This window comes from Aulonocara sp. 'chitande type north' Nkhata Bay, linkage group LG2 (assembly GCF_057382095.1).
Source record: "Aulonocara sp. 'chitande type north' Nkhata Bay isolate Kocher_YH1m ecotype deep benthic linkage group LG2, A_spYH_male_GT1.1, whole genome shotgun sequence".
Taxonomy (NCBI): Eukaryota; Metazoa; Chordata; class Actinopteri; order Cichliformes; family Cichlidae; genus Aulonocara; species Aulonocara sp. 'chitande type north' Nkhata Bay.
The window spans coordinates 21737511-21755586 of record NC_141345.1 but is presented as its reverse complement, the minus strand read 5'-3'; the positions used below and the strand labels follow the sequence as shown (position 1 = coordinate 21755586).

The 18076-nt window shown below is 40.0% G+C and overlaps 2 protein-coding genes and 1 long non-coding RNA gene across 7 annotated transcripts in view; 1 reads left to right on the top strand and 2 right to left on the bottom strand.

Moving 5' to 3' along the window:
- The window catches only part of LOC147337746 (uncharacterized), a 38542-nt gene that overhangs the window by 17143 nt on the left and 3323 nt on the right, over window positions 1-18076 (bottom strand). The gene's annotated exons all lie outside the window — the stretch shown is intronic.
- On the top strand, window positions 1422-13258 carry tnip1 (TNFAIP3 interacting protein 1). 5 transcript variants are annotated; one of them, XM_086309980.1, is made up of 18 exons: window positions 1422-1578; window positions 2548-2730; window positions 4597-4740; window positions 4860-4948; window positions 5128-5187; window positions 5856-6026; window positions 6783-6877; window positions 7248-7410; window positions 7681-7773; window positions 7895-7960; window positions 9283-9414; window positions 9531-9659; window positions 9740-9874; window positions 9959-10084; window positions 10248-10331; window positions 10726-10941; window positions 11198-11294; window positions 11500-13258. In XM_086309980.1, exons 2-18 carry the CDS (start codon window positions 2583-2585, stop codon window positions 11598-11600), a joined length of 2049 nt encoding a protein of 682 aa, XP_086166106.1. In that variant the 5' UTR covers window positions 1422-1578; window positions 2548-2582; the 3' UTR covers window positions 11601-13258. The 5 variants fall into 5 exon arrangements, with proteins under 5 accessions (XP_086166106.1, XP_086166114.1, XP_086166092.1 ...); XM_086309988.1 differs by having other exon boundaries at window positions 5817-6026; window positions 10816-10941; XM_086309966.1 differs by having other exon boundaries at window positions 5817-6026.
- On the bottom strand, window positions 13361-17162 carry gpx3 (glutathione peroxidase 3). Its single transcript, XM_086310059.1, has 5 exons — window positions 17004-17162; window positions 15483-15633; window positions 15258-15375; window positions 14665-14764; window positions 13361-13892 (listed from the first exon to the last, which is right to left on the bottom strand). The coding sequence occupies exons 1-5, from the start codon at window positions 17160-17162 to the stop codon at window positions 13671-13673; spliced, it is 750 nt and encodes a 249-aa protein (XP_086166185.1). The 3' UTR covers window positions 13361-13670.

Genomic DNA, 18076 nt, shown 5'->3' with positions numbered 1-18076 from the left:
TTTATTACAAATTACGCAGGAGGCTTCTTAGCCGGGAATATCCTTGTGTGGTTCAGTGTGATTGTGTGTAGCCACAAGCTGAATGATCAAGTATCACACTTTGTGTTTCCAGCTACCAGAGGAACAACGTAAATTACTCCCTGAGGAAGAAACATAACCGCAGATTATCTGTTCGTTAATTCCCACAAGATGTCACTATTGCTCCAAGTGATTAATTTTAGCCTTCTTGGGGGGGGTCTTCAATAAAATTGGGACAGTTCTGGTCAAATACAGTGAGCAATGTGTGAGAAACACGGTTTTAAGTAAAAGTTCCATCCAATAAATGATGAGTCTGTTAATTTTGCACTGTACACGTTTTCCTTGTCTAACAATATATGGGTGTTCCTCCTTTCCTGGGACAACACAGATATAACTCAAGTGGACGGTTAATTAAAAAGAGTTAGGTCAGCACTGAAAAAACTAATATTTGAGGTTGATTGTGTTATAGGTACAGTGTGCACTCTTAATACCTCATATTAATGGACTGGGAAAAAAAGAATATAACTACTGTAATATTCACATCTCACAGGCTGAACTCTTATACAAGCTCAAAAAACATAAAAGTCAGTTATTCAACTTATTTATAAAACATATAGTTCATCTTCATTTTATTTGTTATATCACAGTTAAAACTAATCAATTTCTTGATCAACTAGATAGTTAATCAGGAAATAGACAAAACACAGTGTGTTTGAACGTTTTTCAGGAAACTACTTTTTTAAAATGTATTTTTTAACCACATTTACGATTTGCTCATTTTTTAAAAAATGTAAACAAATGTTTAATTTATCCAGTGTTTCATTTGCATAAAAATGTGGATGGAATAACAAGTTTTCTTCCAGCTCTAAACTCATCATTACACATCTCTTAACAATAATTTAGTTCAGCTTAAAAAAAAATCTGCGTAACTCGAACTAAAACGTATTGCCCTCTCAGTTCAGAGGAAATATGTGATGCAATCACAGAAACCCCCACCAGCTCCATCTCTGAATTTATCAATGAGGGAAAAAAGTCACTGAGTGAAAAAGGTCGGGGTTTGTCTCATGACTTTGGGGGGATGGGAGTGGTAGTCGGGGTTCAGTGAGTACACAGTAAAAACAATAATAATGTTAATACGAAATATAATTAAAATGATTAAAATTCAAGAGAAAATATAGGGGATTTAAAAATTATTATTATTATTATTATTATTATTATTATTATGAGTCTTACTTACCATCGAATTATTGCATCATTCACTATTTTGCCATATATGGATATTGGTGCCTAAAAGTAGATCATGTGAACAGGTTTGGCAATTCTGGTAATACCGCCACGGTTAGAATACATGTAGAGCGTTTGCTCCAGTGTTTACATTAAGGTCAGCTGCTCCTGTTGGTGCCCCTCTGATAGAGCCGAGCTGCGATTGGCCACGTTGCTGTCAATCATCGCTGTTTACCAAACGTTGCGAGGTGGAATTTCCCAGGTTACAGCATAGACTCAGTAGACCACTTCCGCAATACATGTCTGGGCAGACGAGAGGCCACTGCGAGCTGAAAGGTACCGAGCAAAAAAAGCCACCTCTTTGTTGTTTTGGCTTGGCGTTTATCTCCGCGTTTCCAGCGATTTACCGAATCGATTACAGTCTCTGTAGAGGAAAAATAAGGGGAGTTTAGCACCTTCGTTTCCCGCACAGTCATCTAGTGTTAGCTAGCCGACAGCTAACGAGGATGTTGCTAGCAATTTGCATGACAACAGCGAAAACTAATATTAGCTTTCTTCAGCCAATCAAGGTAGCTGTCATTTGCTAGATTGTGGTGTATTTGAGCCTGGTCTCCTGGATAGATGTGTGTTACTTGGATTTGCATTACATTTTGTTTTGTTTTGTTATTTTTTTGCTCTGCTTTTGTTCCCCTTTTCCCAGGATAAGAACGTTGTAGTTGTCATAATATGCTTTTACCATAGCTAACACATTTTTGCCATATGTCCGACTCTGTCAGGGTTCATAGTACAGCATTTGTCCTCTCAAAGTCGTCGTCGGATTTTTATTTTCCGTCCAACGTTTCGCTCATAGTCTACAGTCGTCCTGTTAGAAATGATAACTTAGAAACAGGTCGTTAGTGTCACGCTGTATAGTATAAAACAAAAAGCGGGTGGTATTAATGTCATTTGAGCATATTTGCTTTTACTTTCGAGCTCCTGTTATAAAACTTTATCTTATGTTCAAGTGTTCAACTTTGAGAGAGAGTACGAGCGTATTTGGTGATCTTGTGGTGTACCTGTTATACTTTCAAATCACCTATGTCACTGACACAATTTTAAGTCGGAACTTAAATATAACCTCACAATGTAAAAATTGCCAAGATTTCTTTTTCCAGTTGTTTACTTTTTCAGCCTGTTAGAAAACTCTTTGTTTTCTGTAAAGGTCAGCTACTCCTGACTTCTTCTGTGTGTTCTTGTGTCTCCTGCTGCGTAGCTTCTGATATTTTTGTTAAGTTAAAAATACCAGTTTGTGTCTTCTTTCCACAGTTCAGAGGACGATGTGTAGGAAGTGAGCAACTGCAATGGAGGGGAAAGGACCGTACCGCATCTATGATCCGGGTGGGAGTGAGGTCAAGGCCAGGGATGAGGCTGGAGGAGGGAGCAGCTATCGGCAGCTGCTGGAGGAGAACAGCATGCTGAGAGAACGGATGAAGGGACTTAAGAGTTTAGGTATGTTTCTAAAGACTAGTTATCTCAAGTTGAAGTTAAGGCCGTGTGCGTCTGTTTGTGTGTCAGTCCTTTTCAACTCCTGGGGGTGTGGTGATCCTTTACCAGAGGCTTGGAAGTTTGAGAGTTCTGTGCAGTATCTAGGATTGCACTCCTCTGGACAGCGACCTCTGACATTGTGCCTGGAATCTGCTGGAGCCATTCTTCCAATCTTGGGGTTACAGCTCCTAATGCTCCTGTTACCACACTGCTCCAGTTTTTCTTTCAGCCACTGGTACTTTTTTGTTTTCTTGTGAACTCGCTTTCAGATTGTGCTCACCACTGGGATTACCATGTCTATCACTGCTGCATTGTGATAGACGAGGCTTTTTCTGCTCTTTGTCATCCACCACTATGGTTAGCAGCCACACGACTGTCTAGAACTTGAAGTCCCGTAGGACCTTAGGCTTGTTGTTCTCACCCATCCTTGGCTGTATCTCCCATCAAGAAGTGTGGCTTTTTATTCCATATGTAGCACAGATGTTCCTGTACACTATCCCAGCCTCTTGATTGTGTCGACAATGCACTACATAGTCTCCGGGGCTCCTTTGCACAGCCTTCAACGTGGGTCCTTGGACCCAGTGCTGTTATTTCCAGTGCTCTTCTGATCTGCATGTGTCATATATTGACTCATGTGGCCACTCAGCCTAGTTCATGAGACCCTGAGTTGATCTTCCATGTTAAGCAGGTAATTGGCTGGCTTGTAGTTTGATGGTGTTGTACCCTTGTGGGGGATCCTTCATGCTCAGATTGTTCTGGCCTTTGTTATCCAGTGCGGAGGAGTACCTGCTGTTAGCAGTCCCTTTTATTTGTGCTGCCAGGTGTCCATGGTGTGTTAGCTTCTTCATCTATCATCTTCAATTATTTTAGGTCTTGGTGCTGTCTAGCTCTTCATTCTTGAGGCTCGTTGCTGGATGTCTGCCTTTGTGATCTTTATTGGCACTTTTTCTGTGAGATTGGTGCTCATAGATCCACCAGCCACTTGGCTTTGGTGTTGTCGTTTCTTCCTCCCAGGTGTTCTTCCATTATTTCTCCAGCCTACTTGGACTAAAAGTAGATCAATATTTTTATTATTGTGGCAGTGACATATATAAGCTCATTGGTTTTAGTGCTATTGGTAGTCGGGAGAGCTAGAGGTAGAGCTGTGTTCACACCTACAAGTATCTCCTGTGATGGGATTTTGTCAGTGAGTGAGGGGAGTTGTGTCCTTTGTTTCGAGTCTACCTTTAATTTGGTCACGATCTTCATCCTCAGCTCAGTAAGATGGAACATCTACTTCAGTTAGACTGCTCTTTTCGGCTCATTATGTCCGTAATACCACTGGATTTCCAACTTCGATGGTGGCTTTCTTTTACTGATGTTAGAGCGCCGAGTTACCATGTGCTTCTTGGTCACAGTGGAAGCTCATAAAGTTTTTTCCAAAATTTTCTACACAGAAAGTTGAGATTGTTCAGCTTGAATTCTGTAGCAGCAGAAAGTTGAACAGACATTTTAAATAACACATTTGTCATTTAAAACAAATTTGACATAGGCACAAAGACAACATGTGATGTTGTAGCATCATATCCTAAAGTGTCATTCAGCAATTATGGTGAAATGTAGTGAAACCTGAAAATCTGCTTTGGTCATCCAGTTAAAAACTCACATGCTAACAACGTGAATGGCTCAGTGACTAACTAAACGAGTCCTTACTTTCTCACAGAGTTTCTGTCACACGTTGTTTGTTGTTGTGCTGATATTTTTAGTGACAACAGGGTTTGCCAGTAGAAACAAAGCAAGATTAAGTGAAGGTGTTACTAGATAGAGACGAGCTCTCTCCAATACCTGCAGGTGATTTGCTGGAAGAGTCTCAGTCAGAGGCGTCGAGGCTTCGACAGCGAGTGGAGGAACTTGTGAGAGACAACGAAGCCCTGAAATCGTCCAGCTTCGCAGCCAGTTTGTGTATGGGAGGGCCCATTCAAACTGAGACACAAAGTAGGTTTCACATACTTAAAGGCAACGAAGAAGACTTTTCTTCACATTTTTGGATTATTACACAGTGTGGCCAGCATTTGGCTGATTGTTACCATTAATATTCATTTGGTGTATTTCAGGTAATAAACCCTGTTTACATACCACAGCTGAGCAGAAGGAGGAGCAATCGAGCTGTTTAGGAAAGACTCTTCAGCCAGAGAAGCCCAATGTAAATAATTTGTTTCTGCTTTCTGTTCAGGTAGAAATGACCCTGTTATTATTTTAAGACTAGATGTAGGCATTATCAGGGCCTAAAATATAACGTCCGACTGGAGAATGTTCACTTCGTCGTTGTTTTTTGGGATCATGTTCGAGTTGTGTGTGTGTGTGTGTATATTTTTTTTATAGGATGCCATTTCAGAGTTTGAGGTGGTGAATATGGAGGGAAAGACTTCAGAGGCATTGACAGTATGTACCAGATGAATAGCTCAAATCTATTTGAATCATATGGTTATTTTTAGCATTTATTCTTTACCCTTTAAAAGGATATTATTTTGTATAGGTTTCGGTTTAGTGAGGTTAAATTTAATCATTCCTCTTTATAGCCATTTCCTCAATATTGGACATACATCCTTGGTGTGTTGACTCACCAAAAAACTCAATACTGGTAGCTCCAGCCTGAGTCAGTCAGGGGAAAGTCCAGGATTGTCACTGACTAGAATTACACCGCTGATTCATTCACATACTAAATCCCAGGGGATGTGTTAACAGGACACGAGGCCAGTGTTGAGGTGAACATGTTAAAACCTATGCTAGTGGCCAGCCTGTCACATATTCTAACAAATTTAGCCAACCTTGCTATCTAAAATATATGTTGGCGAAAGTAGAAAAGCTAATTATAGTCTGTGGAGAGTAAAAATAAACCCAACAGGACCAACTAGTTTGCCTTTCATACAAATCGGCTGCTCCCTTTCATAGAGAACGATGACTCTTACAGAATGGTGTTTTAAATAATTGAGATGTAATTGAGAACACGCTCACTGAGTCAGCTTGAGAAGAACAGGTGACTGACTGGTTACTTGTGTGGGTATCTTCAGGCCGGGTCAGCAGTAGGAGTAATTCCCCTCCTTCCTCAGGAGAACATCGAGCTAGCAAGCCAGCTGAAGAGGCTTGAGAGCTCATTCAGCATATTTGCTGAGGAGTCCAACCCAAACCAGCTGTTAGCGCACCTTGGCCGCATGGCTGTGGAGTTTCATCATCTTTCTTCGAAAGTCCAAAAGAATGAACAGAGGACCTCCCTCCTACAGGTATTGCGCACAACTACTGTGTCATAAAACTAAAAAAATGTGACAAATCACCACAGTGCTTATTATAAATAGTGATTTATAAGTGTTGTAATAGTGCAAGAGCATACCAAGTGTATATACAATGATCAGTCATGTTAAAGAAAAATATAAAATCTGAATTTTGTTAGAGCAACTCGAAACTATCACGCTAAATACTACTGCTACGGCACGCTCGGCATAACTTGATGACTTTAAAAGCTTTTTTGTGTGAGATTTGACGGGTCGCGAGAGTAAAACTACAGATGCAATAATACTTCGTTCGGACGGATGTGGTTTCAGAACTTGAAGAGTAATTTAAGTGTGTTTTGTGGTAGAACAAGTATTCTGGAGACTCAATAACTTTAAAAAAAATAAAATGAAGCTGCACGTAGTTGGTGCTCTGTGTAGAACCTCTAAAACATTCAATAAAATATTTTTAAAGTCTCACTACTTTCACTACATGGAACATTAATTTTTCCTCAAAACCCTGTGGGCAACAAAAGTGTTATTTAATGGGATGAAAATAGGAAACTAAAGCTTGATTTATCAGATAAAACAGATGGCATTTCCTTATCTGTTAGATTATTACACGTGACTTGCATTCCGACGTAATTTAAAACTCAACATAAGTTTATCTTTGTGCCACTGGGTTGATGGCATTTCTGGATATATGATTGAGTACAGATAATAAGAAAATGTCAGAACGGTGTTTAATATTGTCCTCTCTTGGCTTTATAGACTCTCTGCGAGCAGCTCAGACAAGAGAACAATGAGCTTCGAAAGAAAATGGAAGAGGATCATCATATCAGGAATCGAGACTTGGAACAGCTGAGGTAATGTTTCTCCTTTTGATGTGACTGTGCTACAAATAAAACAATACTATCGCTCTGACATCTTGTTCTCTTTTCTTCTGATCTGTTTTTTAACTTTTTTTTTGTGGGACTGTTTTGCTTCTTATCGTTTGATTTTATGTCGAGTCAAATTCTCATTACTGTTAATAAAATATTTATCGCCTAATCTTTACTTTGCCCTTGATGTTAACAATTCAACGCGCTTTCACTTCTGAAGGGGATTACTCCAGGGCTTTCTGGTGTTGTAGGTTCTTCCCAGAAGGCCTCCAGTAGCTGGAGCATGATGACGGCCATGTCTTAGAATGAGACCTAGTTCTCAAACACTATCATTTTCATTTTCATGCCGGTGTAGACAGGAAAATCAGAAACTTAAGGAGTTGGTCACAGGAGCGGCAGCAGCGGCAGCAGCATCTGCGTTGCCACCTGACGCTGAAACTCCAGAGGCCAAAGAGGAGCCGGTGAAGGAGGAATCTGCGGCTGTCCGACCCAAAATGGAGGCCACCACACCGCAGAAGGTAGTTTCAGTTTAATTAAAATTGATTTATTTAAATTTGTATACATACATTATTTGCTGTAGCTTCATATTTAAAACATTTCTATGAAGTTTTTTTTTTTTTTTACCTAAACCAGTTTTTAATCTGTGTTCTTTTTAAAGACCTTTAATTAAATTATTCTCAATACAGTAATCTTGTGACTGAGAATTTCCCACTCGTGACCTCTTACAACGTGCGTAATGTAGTAATGTTGTGGATTTAGGAATATTTTATGTTCCCCCAACCCCCCAGAGTGGAAAAGCTGCAGAGAAAACCCCAACTAAACCTTGTGATGTCGAGGTGTATGAAAAGAAGATCAAGCTTTTGGAGAAGCAGAGAAAGGATGTGAGTCTTGCTTGCTTACTTTCTTACTTACTGCTCATCCTCTTTTGCCATAGGGGAAAGTCTGTGTATTTTGTTTCCTACATGTTCAGTGGTGTTTGTTTCGCTTTCTGGCTTCTTACAGGTGCTGGAGGTGAACAAGCAGTGGGACATTCAGTGGAACGCCATGAAGTCACAGTTTGAGCAGAAGGTACAGTAATGACTTTACAGCTGCTGTGACGGGTGTGGGAAGGCGTTACGGTGCTCTTGACTGCTTAAAAGAATTTTACATTTTTTTAGATTTCTTTTCTTATTTTCAATTTCAGGCCTTTTTTTTTTTTTTTTTTCTTTTAACATTTTCAAAATATTGAATCACCTGCATCAGTTAGCTCTGTTTGGTCCAATTTAGTTCAAAGAGATGTTAAATGCTCTGTTGGACTTAAAGTAAATCACTTGTACCCAGTATGAGTGATTTAACAAGTGTCAGTACAAGTGAGATACCAGTCACAAATTTCATTGGGTGTCTCTCCATAACACCACACTCAGTGATCTGTGTGTAAAATGGATTACATGCTATGAAAAGCTGAAACTTAACTAAAGAGTTCCACTGTATTCATTTCAGCATATAAAGAAACTAAGGTTGGTTACCTGTGGGGTTCAAATATTGTCTTAATTACTTATTTTATGAATTAAAGTTGCTTCTGGTGTCTGTAGCAACATTTTTTCCAAGTGATGGTTGAAGTTAGTTTCAAGTGTTTTGCCAAACTAAGAAAAAATATTACTGATCACTGAGCATCGTGACATTAATTAGGTAAAATATCGTGATTTAACAGAAAAACAAGCAAAAAAACCTATGATGGGTGAAGTGACAGATGGAAAGCATTTTATAATTTGAAAAAAACTTTAACAAACAGGACTTTGAAGTTTGTGTTTATGACTTGACAGAGAAGCAGCTGTGTATGTGTCTAGTTCTTTCTTTTCTTTTCTTTTCTTTTTTTTTTTTTTTTAAATGTGCTTGTCCAGTGGAAAAGGTGCAATCTTGCAATAGCTTGCGATCTGAACATGCTTACCACAAGGCCTGTCACACTTCAGTAAGAATTCCCCTTACCTCTCCGGTACCCGCTGACTTCCTGCTGTGGTGCAGTCAGAGGGCAGCAGAGACACACAGACGTACACACTCTCACACTGACACTCACACACCTATGTTGTGCACACCCACAATTATGTATAAACCTACATTCACACTTCGTTCAGACAGGGACACCGTGCAGCTTTGGGTTATAACCACAGAACCCTAGATATATCCATTTGCGTCACTCGGTTCGTTCATATGTTACACAAAAACAGCAGTGCGTGTTTGCGAATTTGATGGCTTAGTTGTCTATTTAGATAACATTTCTGAAGCTAATACCGGAGGGTTATTACTTAATCGGTTTTATTTATTATTAGGCACTTTATGGAAATTTATAAAAAAAAATGGATCTTTAACAGCGTGATCATTTCCTAAACTAAAAGATTGCCACTTTTCCTCAGATCACAGACCTCAGACAACGGCTAGCCGAGTCACAGAAAACTGTGCTTGAGCTGGAGGCTGAGCGGGAGCAGAGGCAACGTGACTATGACAAGAAGCTGCTGCTGGCCAAGTCCAAGATTGAAAATGTCCAGGTGAGAATACAGATGTGAAAAAGGCCAGGTGAAACTGGTCTAAACGAAAGCAGGGCACAGAGTGACTGTGGAAAAGGTGTTTTTAAAGCCATGGGGTGTGTGCGCATTCGTTCCAGGGGGAGAAGGAGTGTTTAAACACTGAGACGGCCGAGCTGAAGCAGAAGATCCGCTACTTGCAGGATCAGCTGGTGCCCCTCAGCAAACAGAGAGAGTACCAAGAGAAGGAGATCCAACGCCTCAACCGAGTGAGTGTGGAAGAGATGCAAAAAGAGTAATCGGGCGCAGGGACGTTTCTGTCAGGGTAACATTGATTTGTCTTATTCAGGCTTTAGAAGAAGCCTTAAACCTACACTCACCTTCATCCTCCCAACAACCTCCTGGCCAGGGCAACTTTGCAGATGCGGCCAACAACTTTAAGAAACAGGAGCTGCTCACTCAAATTGCTGTACTTAAAGAACAGGTCAGATAAACAGAACATTTACACACACTCCTGCAGTTACGTGTGGATTTCCCTTCAGCTGCTTTTTCTTTCTTTGCACTTCAGGTAAAAATCTTTGAGGAGGACTTCAGAAAAGAAAGGAGCGACAGGGAGCGAATGAATGAAGAGAAAGAGGACTTGAGGCGGCAAGTTGAAAGACTTCAGGGTCAGATTACTAATTTGACCAATCAGGTAAGATCGTGCTCATGTAACATATATTTTTTCCCCCTGTATATAATGTGACCAGGAAAGCTTTAGCTTTTGTATAATTTTTCTGCTAGTGGCTATTCTAGCTGACCTGCCCTAATATGAGGTGCTTTATTTTTCTTGTTGTGTACTTGTTGGTGTGGCGCAGCTTCATCAGGCACAGAACGAGTGTCAGAGAGAGCGTACAGAGAGATGTAAGCTGGAGAGACTGCAGATGCAGCATCACAAACAGGTACTGCTAGTGTTACATATACACTGAAATGGTGGATTAAAGGGCGCTGTCACACTGAGTAGGTGAAATATTTGTTCAGTGTGGCTCCTGAAAAGAAAGTGCCAATAGGCTTGCAGGCTAGTGCCCCCTAGTGACAGAATGGTGGAAGACTAGATTGACTTGACTGTAGTAGGTTCATGCCGAACGAATCACAAGAGCCTCACTGCAGCTAGCTTGTTTCGGTCAGTGCATTTGGGAGCAGCGAGGTGAACACTGGCACGCCTCAGTGGGAGGCAGAACCGCAGCAGGGTTGAAGGTCAGCAGCGTCCCGTGCCACAACAGGGCCGCTGCATTCGCTGAGAGTAGCCACAAAGCACTGATTGGGGATCACATGTGTACTTGTGATCCCTCATAGGGGCAGCAGCAGGAAAGACGTACCTCAGACCCCACGTCAGACTCAGTGAACGGCCCGCTGAGCCCTCCCTACTGTGGTCCCTTTGTGCAGGTGGGACCGCAGGGCCTTGAAGGTTGGCCCATACACTTCCCTCCCCGGATGCCCAATGCAGCAGGTGCCGCAGCCGCAGCCGCCGCAGCACCACCCCCTGTACGAGACTTCCAACCCGTTACCCCGGTAAGGGCGCTCTAAAGCCCCTCTGTCTTTGTCTCTGGAGTGACTCTGGTTCACTGAAGAAACAAGGCTTTCTTTTTTTTTCTTTTCAATTTCTCTCTTACCTCTACTTCCCTTACTTGCTGGGGGCAGCACGCTTACATTCAATAACCAATATTAGGTTATGGCAAAGACTTAAGGGCTGCTGATTGCAACGAGTAAGAATAGAAATTTTAACAGAATTGTTCTGTTTTTGTTTTTATTTTGTTTTTTAAATCAGGGTTTTCCTTGGCAGTTGTCATTCAATCAACCTGAGAGGGGGTTGAGAGGGGCCAGAGCAGTAGGAGAAAGTTCACGACCACCACCAGAGAATGCAGGTAAGATACAACCAGTCATATGTAATTTATTTCTATTGCACAATACATGATGGTGTGTATTCAAACAGATGTACTCTTAAAATGTAGTGGAAAAACAATGAGCCAAATTTTGTCATTAGTTATGCTTAAAGTTCTTCAGCTCAGAGGTGTAAACTATAGTGGGGTAAGGCTTATTTATGTTCATATGTTACTTTGGTGTCCGTAGATCAGTCAGCGGTGGCAGCAGCAGCAGCAGCAGCGACAGGAGCACCTGGAACAGGATTTGGAAAAAGGGAGCGACAGAACATTGACCCTGGAAAGCACTAAAGCATCACCGTACCCACTTAAAAGGAGCCTGGGTAGTAGCATGAAATCAGTTTGTTTTTGAGTTGACAAGGTGTGATTTGATCTATAATTTTCCTACTGAACTGTAGATATCCTATTGTAATGTTGTTTATACTTGCGTTTTATAAGGCTATTTGTGACGCTATTCTGAATATACACATGAAATATTGTTTAATTTTTTTTTTTTTTTTTTTTTTTTTTTTTTAAATCGGCAACTTTAAGTCATTTGTTAAATAGGTTGGAATAATTAACATAGATTTTTTTTGTTTTGTTTTCCAGACAATATACCTATGTGATTGTCTATCTGCAAGTATGTAACAAGTAGTTTGTTACTTGTAGGGTCACAGGAAGCCATTCCCCAGTAAGACTAAGACTACATATACTCATTCCAGCCATGAATGATTATATAGGTACACTGAATCATAGAGCTTACAATGTGAATGTTAATTGATTTGAGGGTTTTCAATACCATCGATGTTATAGAACTGTCCCCTAACTGTGTAACTGTTCAAAAGTTGTTGTTGAAATACAAAAATTTTGGGAAATGAATTTTGATGGTATCATGCCAAAAAAACAAAACAAAACAAAAAAAAAACATGATTGTGATTACTGATAATTTATTTATAACCTGCTGTTTTGATAGTTGCATTGACTAAGTGTAAATCATTGTCTTTAGTAATGCTGTTCTTTCTATGTTGTTAGTGTAATCCCAATATATTGTAGCTATTGACATTGTATGTTTGTATCAGACACAATACGCAGTACATACAATTTTTTTTTTTTTTTTTTTTTTTTTTTTTTTTGGTAATTTCTCCCCCATGATGATGGACCTAATCTCATTAAACACTTCGACTTGATTTGACCACTCATTCCGATATTTATGCTCATCTCACTGCATCCTGTACCACTGCACACAGCATATCCCCAACACAGTACCAAGAGATTACAGCAGCCGCGTCCTCATATACCTGTTATGTCACATAACCTCGCTGAGTTGTACTTAGCAGTACAAAATATCCAAATTCAGCTCAAGGAGCAGAATGAGGACGATTTTCATCAGAATTCGTAGGCCGTGGTTAAACACCCAGTTACAGCAGTACAGCCACCCCAGAGGATAAAACCCTCTGTCGGGATGTCTCGACTTTTTGTTTCCATCCACTTCAACAACCAGCAACCCACACCTTGCCGACTGACCTGTGAACTGCTCTAACGCAGTCAAAGTCGCAATAACAGATAGCGGATCCACACCTCCAGGTCACACTATTAGGAAAAAGTTAAATCTGATCTCCAAATCAACAAGCCTTGCCTGTTTAAACTGAATGCCAGTTACGATTACTTAGTATAGTGTATTTTGACTAGTCAGATGAAGGGCTTCAAAAAAAAAAAGAAAAAAAAAAAAAAGGTTTGAAATGGCTTACTTTTATCTAGCAAGATATCAACAGGGAACAAAATCAGGATGGGCTAGAGCTGAGATATTAACAGAATTGCACTTTGAAAGGTATGCTGTAATTTATGGCAGATGTATTTTCCTGGTTTTTAGCCTTTTTTCTTTTTTTCTCTTTTTTTTTTTTTGCTGTAGGAAAAAAGCACATGTGAGACTTTTTGTATTTGACTGGCTTAATAAATCTATTCTAAATGTCTCATTAGTATCTTACCGTGTCTTGTTCCACAGAGTACATCGTTTTTACCTTTCTGTGACACAACACTCATGTTTGTTTCTCAAAAAACTGCACAACACCGTGTTATTCTTGATGATTTATTGAAAGTAATTAACATTTAGACAGTAATGGTTAACAAGTCCTGAGATGGGAAGATGACATGGTGCTGTGGGATTGCAGGGCAGCCTGAATGCACTGAAAGGCTGGCCTAAACCCCAGATTCCAAAGAGGCACCACAGAGTTCCTGTTTTCAAGCCTCCTCTTCATTCAACATGCCATCTTCACGGTACAAGAAACTGTAACATTACTCGTTTTCAGGCTACCTTAGTTTTAATCATTTGCATCTGATTACACTTAATTCATTAGACAGACAACACTAAATGATCGATCACATCTAATTAAAGACATCCCTTGTGTATTGTTCGAGCAGGTATCTCCGGATGTCAGCTCGCACCACAGAAACTTTGGTGGTCGGTTGCCACCTCATCACTGGCTTCCCATCCATTCCCACCAGAAACTTCTCAAAGTTCCACTTGATGTCACTAATCTTAAGAGGCTCCCAGAACAACCGGCCGTACATGGGACCAAAGTCTTCTCCGACAGCGGGGCAAGAGCTCTGCGTGGCACAAAGAACTTTTAAGTAAGACTCAGAACAACACCGCTCAGGGCCATATGTTTTCTCTGCCTTTATAAATGCTCATGAAGGCATGAATTATATCTAGTGCATCCAGTCTGTTTCAAATACAGTGGGGCAAGTAATTATTTGATCCCCTGCTGAATTTCTAAGTTTACTCTCTTCCAAACAAATGAACAGTCTCTAATTTGGTTTCATTTTAATAATGAAATGAATTAATGCATGTCATTGAATGAAATAAGTATTTGATTTCCAATAAAAACCAAGTTACCAAGCGGCAGCCAAGAAACCTAAAGGATTTGTTTCTGTAAAGCGGAGTGGCCCAAAATCCCTCCTGAGATGAGCCAGTGACCAACTACAAGAAACAGCTTACCATGGCAAACAAGGTTCCTTAACCAAGTAGTAAGTCGTGGTTTACTTATGGATAAAATACTTATCCGCTCAATGATATGCAAATCAATGTACAGCTTTTATTTAATGTGTTTTTTTCTGGATTTGTTGGTTGATATTCTGTCTTTCTCCATTAAAATGAAAATGCTAAAATTAGAAAGCTTATGAATTCAGCAGGGTATCAAATAATTATTTTCCCCACAGAATATAACTAAACACATGTAAAGAGTCTAAGCATTGAGAGCAGACAGTAGCATTCATAATATACTTGGAAAAAAATAGTTTAATAACATGTAAAATACAAAATTTAAATGTAAGTTTCAACTTACAAAGACTCAACTGAATTTCACACACAGTTTCTTACCTTAAGGAAAGTATAAACCTCTTGCTCATTTTTCCCATTCACATCACCTTTCTCAAACAGCAGGAAGTTTGGAACGAATCCATTGCCAGGCCTAACGTATCTGGAATCCAGAAAAAGGACATCCTATCAGTGGACATGCCCCTGAGTACTTTACTGCTTGGCAGCTGCCCTAGATTCCCTACAAGCCGAGTAAAGCCACAAAGTGTATTGCAAAGGCTTTGCTATGGATCTGTGACGACTGATGCAATCTGAGACATACGTTCTGGGTGTGCTGCAGAGACTCTCGAACAGAAACTGCCAAAAGATGCTTTCATGCTTTAATGAAGTTTTGTTGATTGACAGAGGATTTACTGTTATTGCACATTCCTGTCTACATGCTGCTTTAAAGCTTCTCACCTTACAGCACATATATACGGCCTTGCGATAAGCGTGTGACTCAATACTAGGGAATTTAATGTTATCACATCAAAATCCTATCGAGTTCTCTGGAAAACCATGACCTTCATCGACCCTAATTCATTCATGAGTATTTTTTTAAACAGTGTTTTCTATGGGGCAGACTTGAAGTGCAGTGAAAGACAAAGATTTCTCACTTTAAACCTGGCAGGATTTCATGCCTTTGCCCTGGTTCCTGTTTTCCAAACTGGTTGCAGGGGAAGCCAAGAATAGTTAACCCAAGTGGGTTCATTTCCTCATACAGTGCATTCAGTTCTGATGAAAGAAGAGAAAAGAGTTCAGGTGGAGAAACCTTTCCCCCCCACCTCTTTAGTTCTTTTTTAACTGCAGCACAAAACAACGCTGCCTGTGCCATCTCTTACCCACATACTGACTGGTGAGTCCTCAGTATGTAGCCACGTTGACAAAGAGGACAGCCTTGCCTGCATAGTCACTGAAGTTCACAGTCTGACTACCATTTAGAGTTTTTGCTCTGTATTTGTAAATGGTGCCTTCCACGGATGAGTTGCATTGCTGCAGATACAGACAAAAGGTCGAAGCAGTTATGGTTGCTTTAACTTGCTAACAGCTTATACAGTTAAGGTGAGCAAGAACACAGAGAGTCTGAACATGAATTGCTTCAAGAAGAACACAATGTACTCTCAGACTTCCAAACAGCACACAATATATATTGAAACACAAAAACCTGAAGCTGGACTTAACGTGGACATAACCTCTCACCTCACACAAATGTTTATGAGGGGTGTGTTTAACCTTTTGTTCAGTCACCCTTTAAATGATCTGCCACAGTGAGTGACTGAAAAATGACAATGTTTCATTTGCGTTCTTGTGGTAAATGTTCTTTCACCTAATGACCAATATAGCAAACAATTAATCACAGGCAATCAGCCAATAAGTAGAAGCATAATGAGTGGCAAATATTTGCAGGTATAGAACTTGCCATTAGTAAGGAAGATATTTATTAGTCCTATGTGATGGTACTGGCTATCTTCGGGATCGGGCGTCTCACTTGGACAAAACAACACATAGGAAAATCTCATTATCAGCTACTTTTTCGTCCCCGTCAAGGTCAAATAAACAATCACCACGACAGTCTGACCATCCACTACAGATGTCAGGAGTTTGTTTGCCCAAATTGATCCTGAAGCTTTAACCAAATAAGCAGCATCAGGGACAGCTGCAATACTTCCCCTTCTTCCCCCTCCATACCTGCGTTGTTGTGTGGGCAACAGAGCTCCTTACAGTAAACATCAAGCTCTGTGTCAACAGGAGAACTCTGCTGACAAACAGTTAAAGGGACTTTAGCTGTCAAATTACCCTCACCCAGCCAGAAATCTTTACGTGAAATTACCAATGCAGCAGATGTGACTCTATATAAAATGGGTATCACAATATTCAAAAACATGAACGCAGAGGGCCATTACAGTTCCAAATGGCTCTGTTTTAAGCTATTCGCTTTTGTTGATGCACTTTATCTTGTCATTATGGCTGATGATTGCCAGATGCTTCCTTAGACGGTCATTTTTCACAATAAATCAGCACAGCTTGGAAAAAGGATGCAATCATGCTTAGAAATTCACCAACAAAAGAAGCCCAGAGTAACAGGTGTTTATGTTTCTATTCAAAGGCTCGCTGTCCAGCATAAGCTTGAATAAGCAGTAATAAGCAGAAGTTATTGAAAGAGATGTGTGTTGAGCACAGATAGTGAGCAATTGGGGAAGTTATTGTCGCTCAAACTTCCTCATAATTTAACGCAAATAATTTGATCTTTGACAAAGAACATTCTGGAAAACACGGACACAGGGCCAAACAAACAACTGCAAGAGTAAAATAGACCTATGCTGTGGAAGACTGTTTTTCCATGAAAATCAAGCAACACTCACCTGATAACCTACAACGTAAACAGGTGAGCCGGGTAGCAGCAGACCGAGCAGCAGTAGCGGTAACACGGCCCACATCGTGCAGTCCTTCCCCCAGACGCGGTGACTGCTCTCTGTGGATGTCTGTTTTCTCGATAAATGAACTGGCTGAGGTGTCGTCATCTGTTGACGTGCACCGATTGTGAGCGCGGATGAACGTGTCAGTAGTCTCCAGGTCAGAAAAATACCTATTCGTTCTTAGCGCTAATGTTGTGGCCTATATATGCCAAACAAATAATAAACAATTACAAATTACAAATTACAATTCATACCGTGTACATTATAACATGCCATAATAGACCCATTTCTGTAATATACTCACATATCTATATTATTGCTAATATATATTGTAATATATCTATATCACTAAAGCACTTCTGGATGGATGCAAACTGCATTTCGTTGCCCTGTACCTGTGCATGTGCAATGACAATAAAGTTGAATTCTATTCTATTCTATTCTAAAAAACAAACAAACAAACAGGAAATTCTTATTTTATTCGTCTAACCAAGATTTAACCCACAAACAAGATATACAAAGAAAAAAATAATAGTAGATGTACGTTTATGTGTGTGATGTTGTCAAAGTTATCGGGGATTTTAGACACCTTGAAACCGCTGCAAAAGTTAAAGAAGAAGTACAATCCTGATCAAAAGTTTAAGACCACTTGAAAAAAGGCAAAAAATCATATTTTGCATGGCTGGATCTTAAGGTTCCAAGTAGAGCTTCAGCTTTAGATCATGATATATTAATAAGAAAACTGGAACGTTAATGTGTCAGAGTTTTAAATTGGGTCCGGAGTTATTTAAGTGACAGGAAGCAGTTTGTGAAATTAAATGGTGGTTGCTTGTGGTGTACCCCAAGGGTCAGTTTTGGGCCCAAAATTCTTCAACTTATAGATTAATGACATTTGTAAAGTGTCCAAAGTATTAAAAATGGTTCTCTTTGCTGACGATACTAACATATTTTGCTCTGGTGATGATATGCAGAATTTATTGGATGACATGACTAATGAAATAAGTAAAGTGAAGTTCTGG

What these genes read in the sequence shown, in the direction of transcription:
- tnip1 (XM_086309966.1), top strand. Translation starts at nt 2,583, where the DNA reads ATGGAGGGGAAAGGACCGTACCGCATCTATGATCCGGGTGGGAGTGAG. An exon ending in TTCAGCCAGAGAAGCCCAAT is followed by an intron (nt 4,949 to 5,127) that starts GTAAATAATTTG and finishes TTTTTTTTATAG; the next exon opens with GATGCCATTTCAGAGTTTGA. An exon ending in AGTCACAGTTTGAGCAGAAG is followed by an intron (nt 7,961 to 9,282) that starts GTACAGTAATGA and finishes ACTTTTCCTCAG; the next exon opens with ATCACAGACCTCAGACAACG.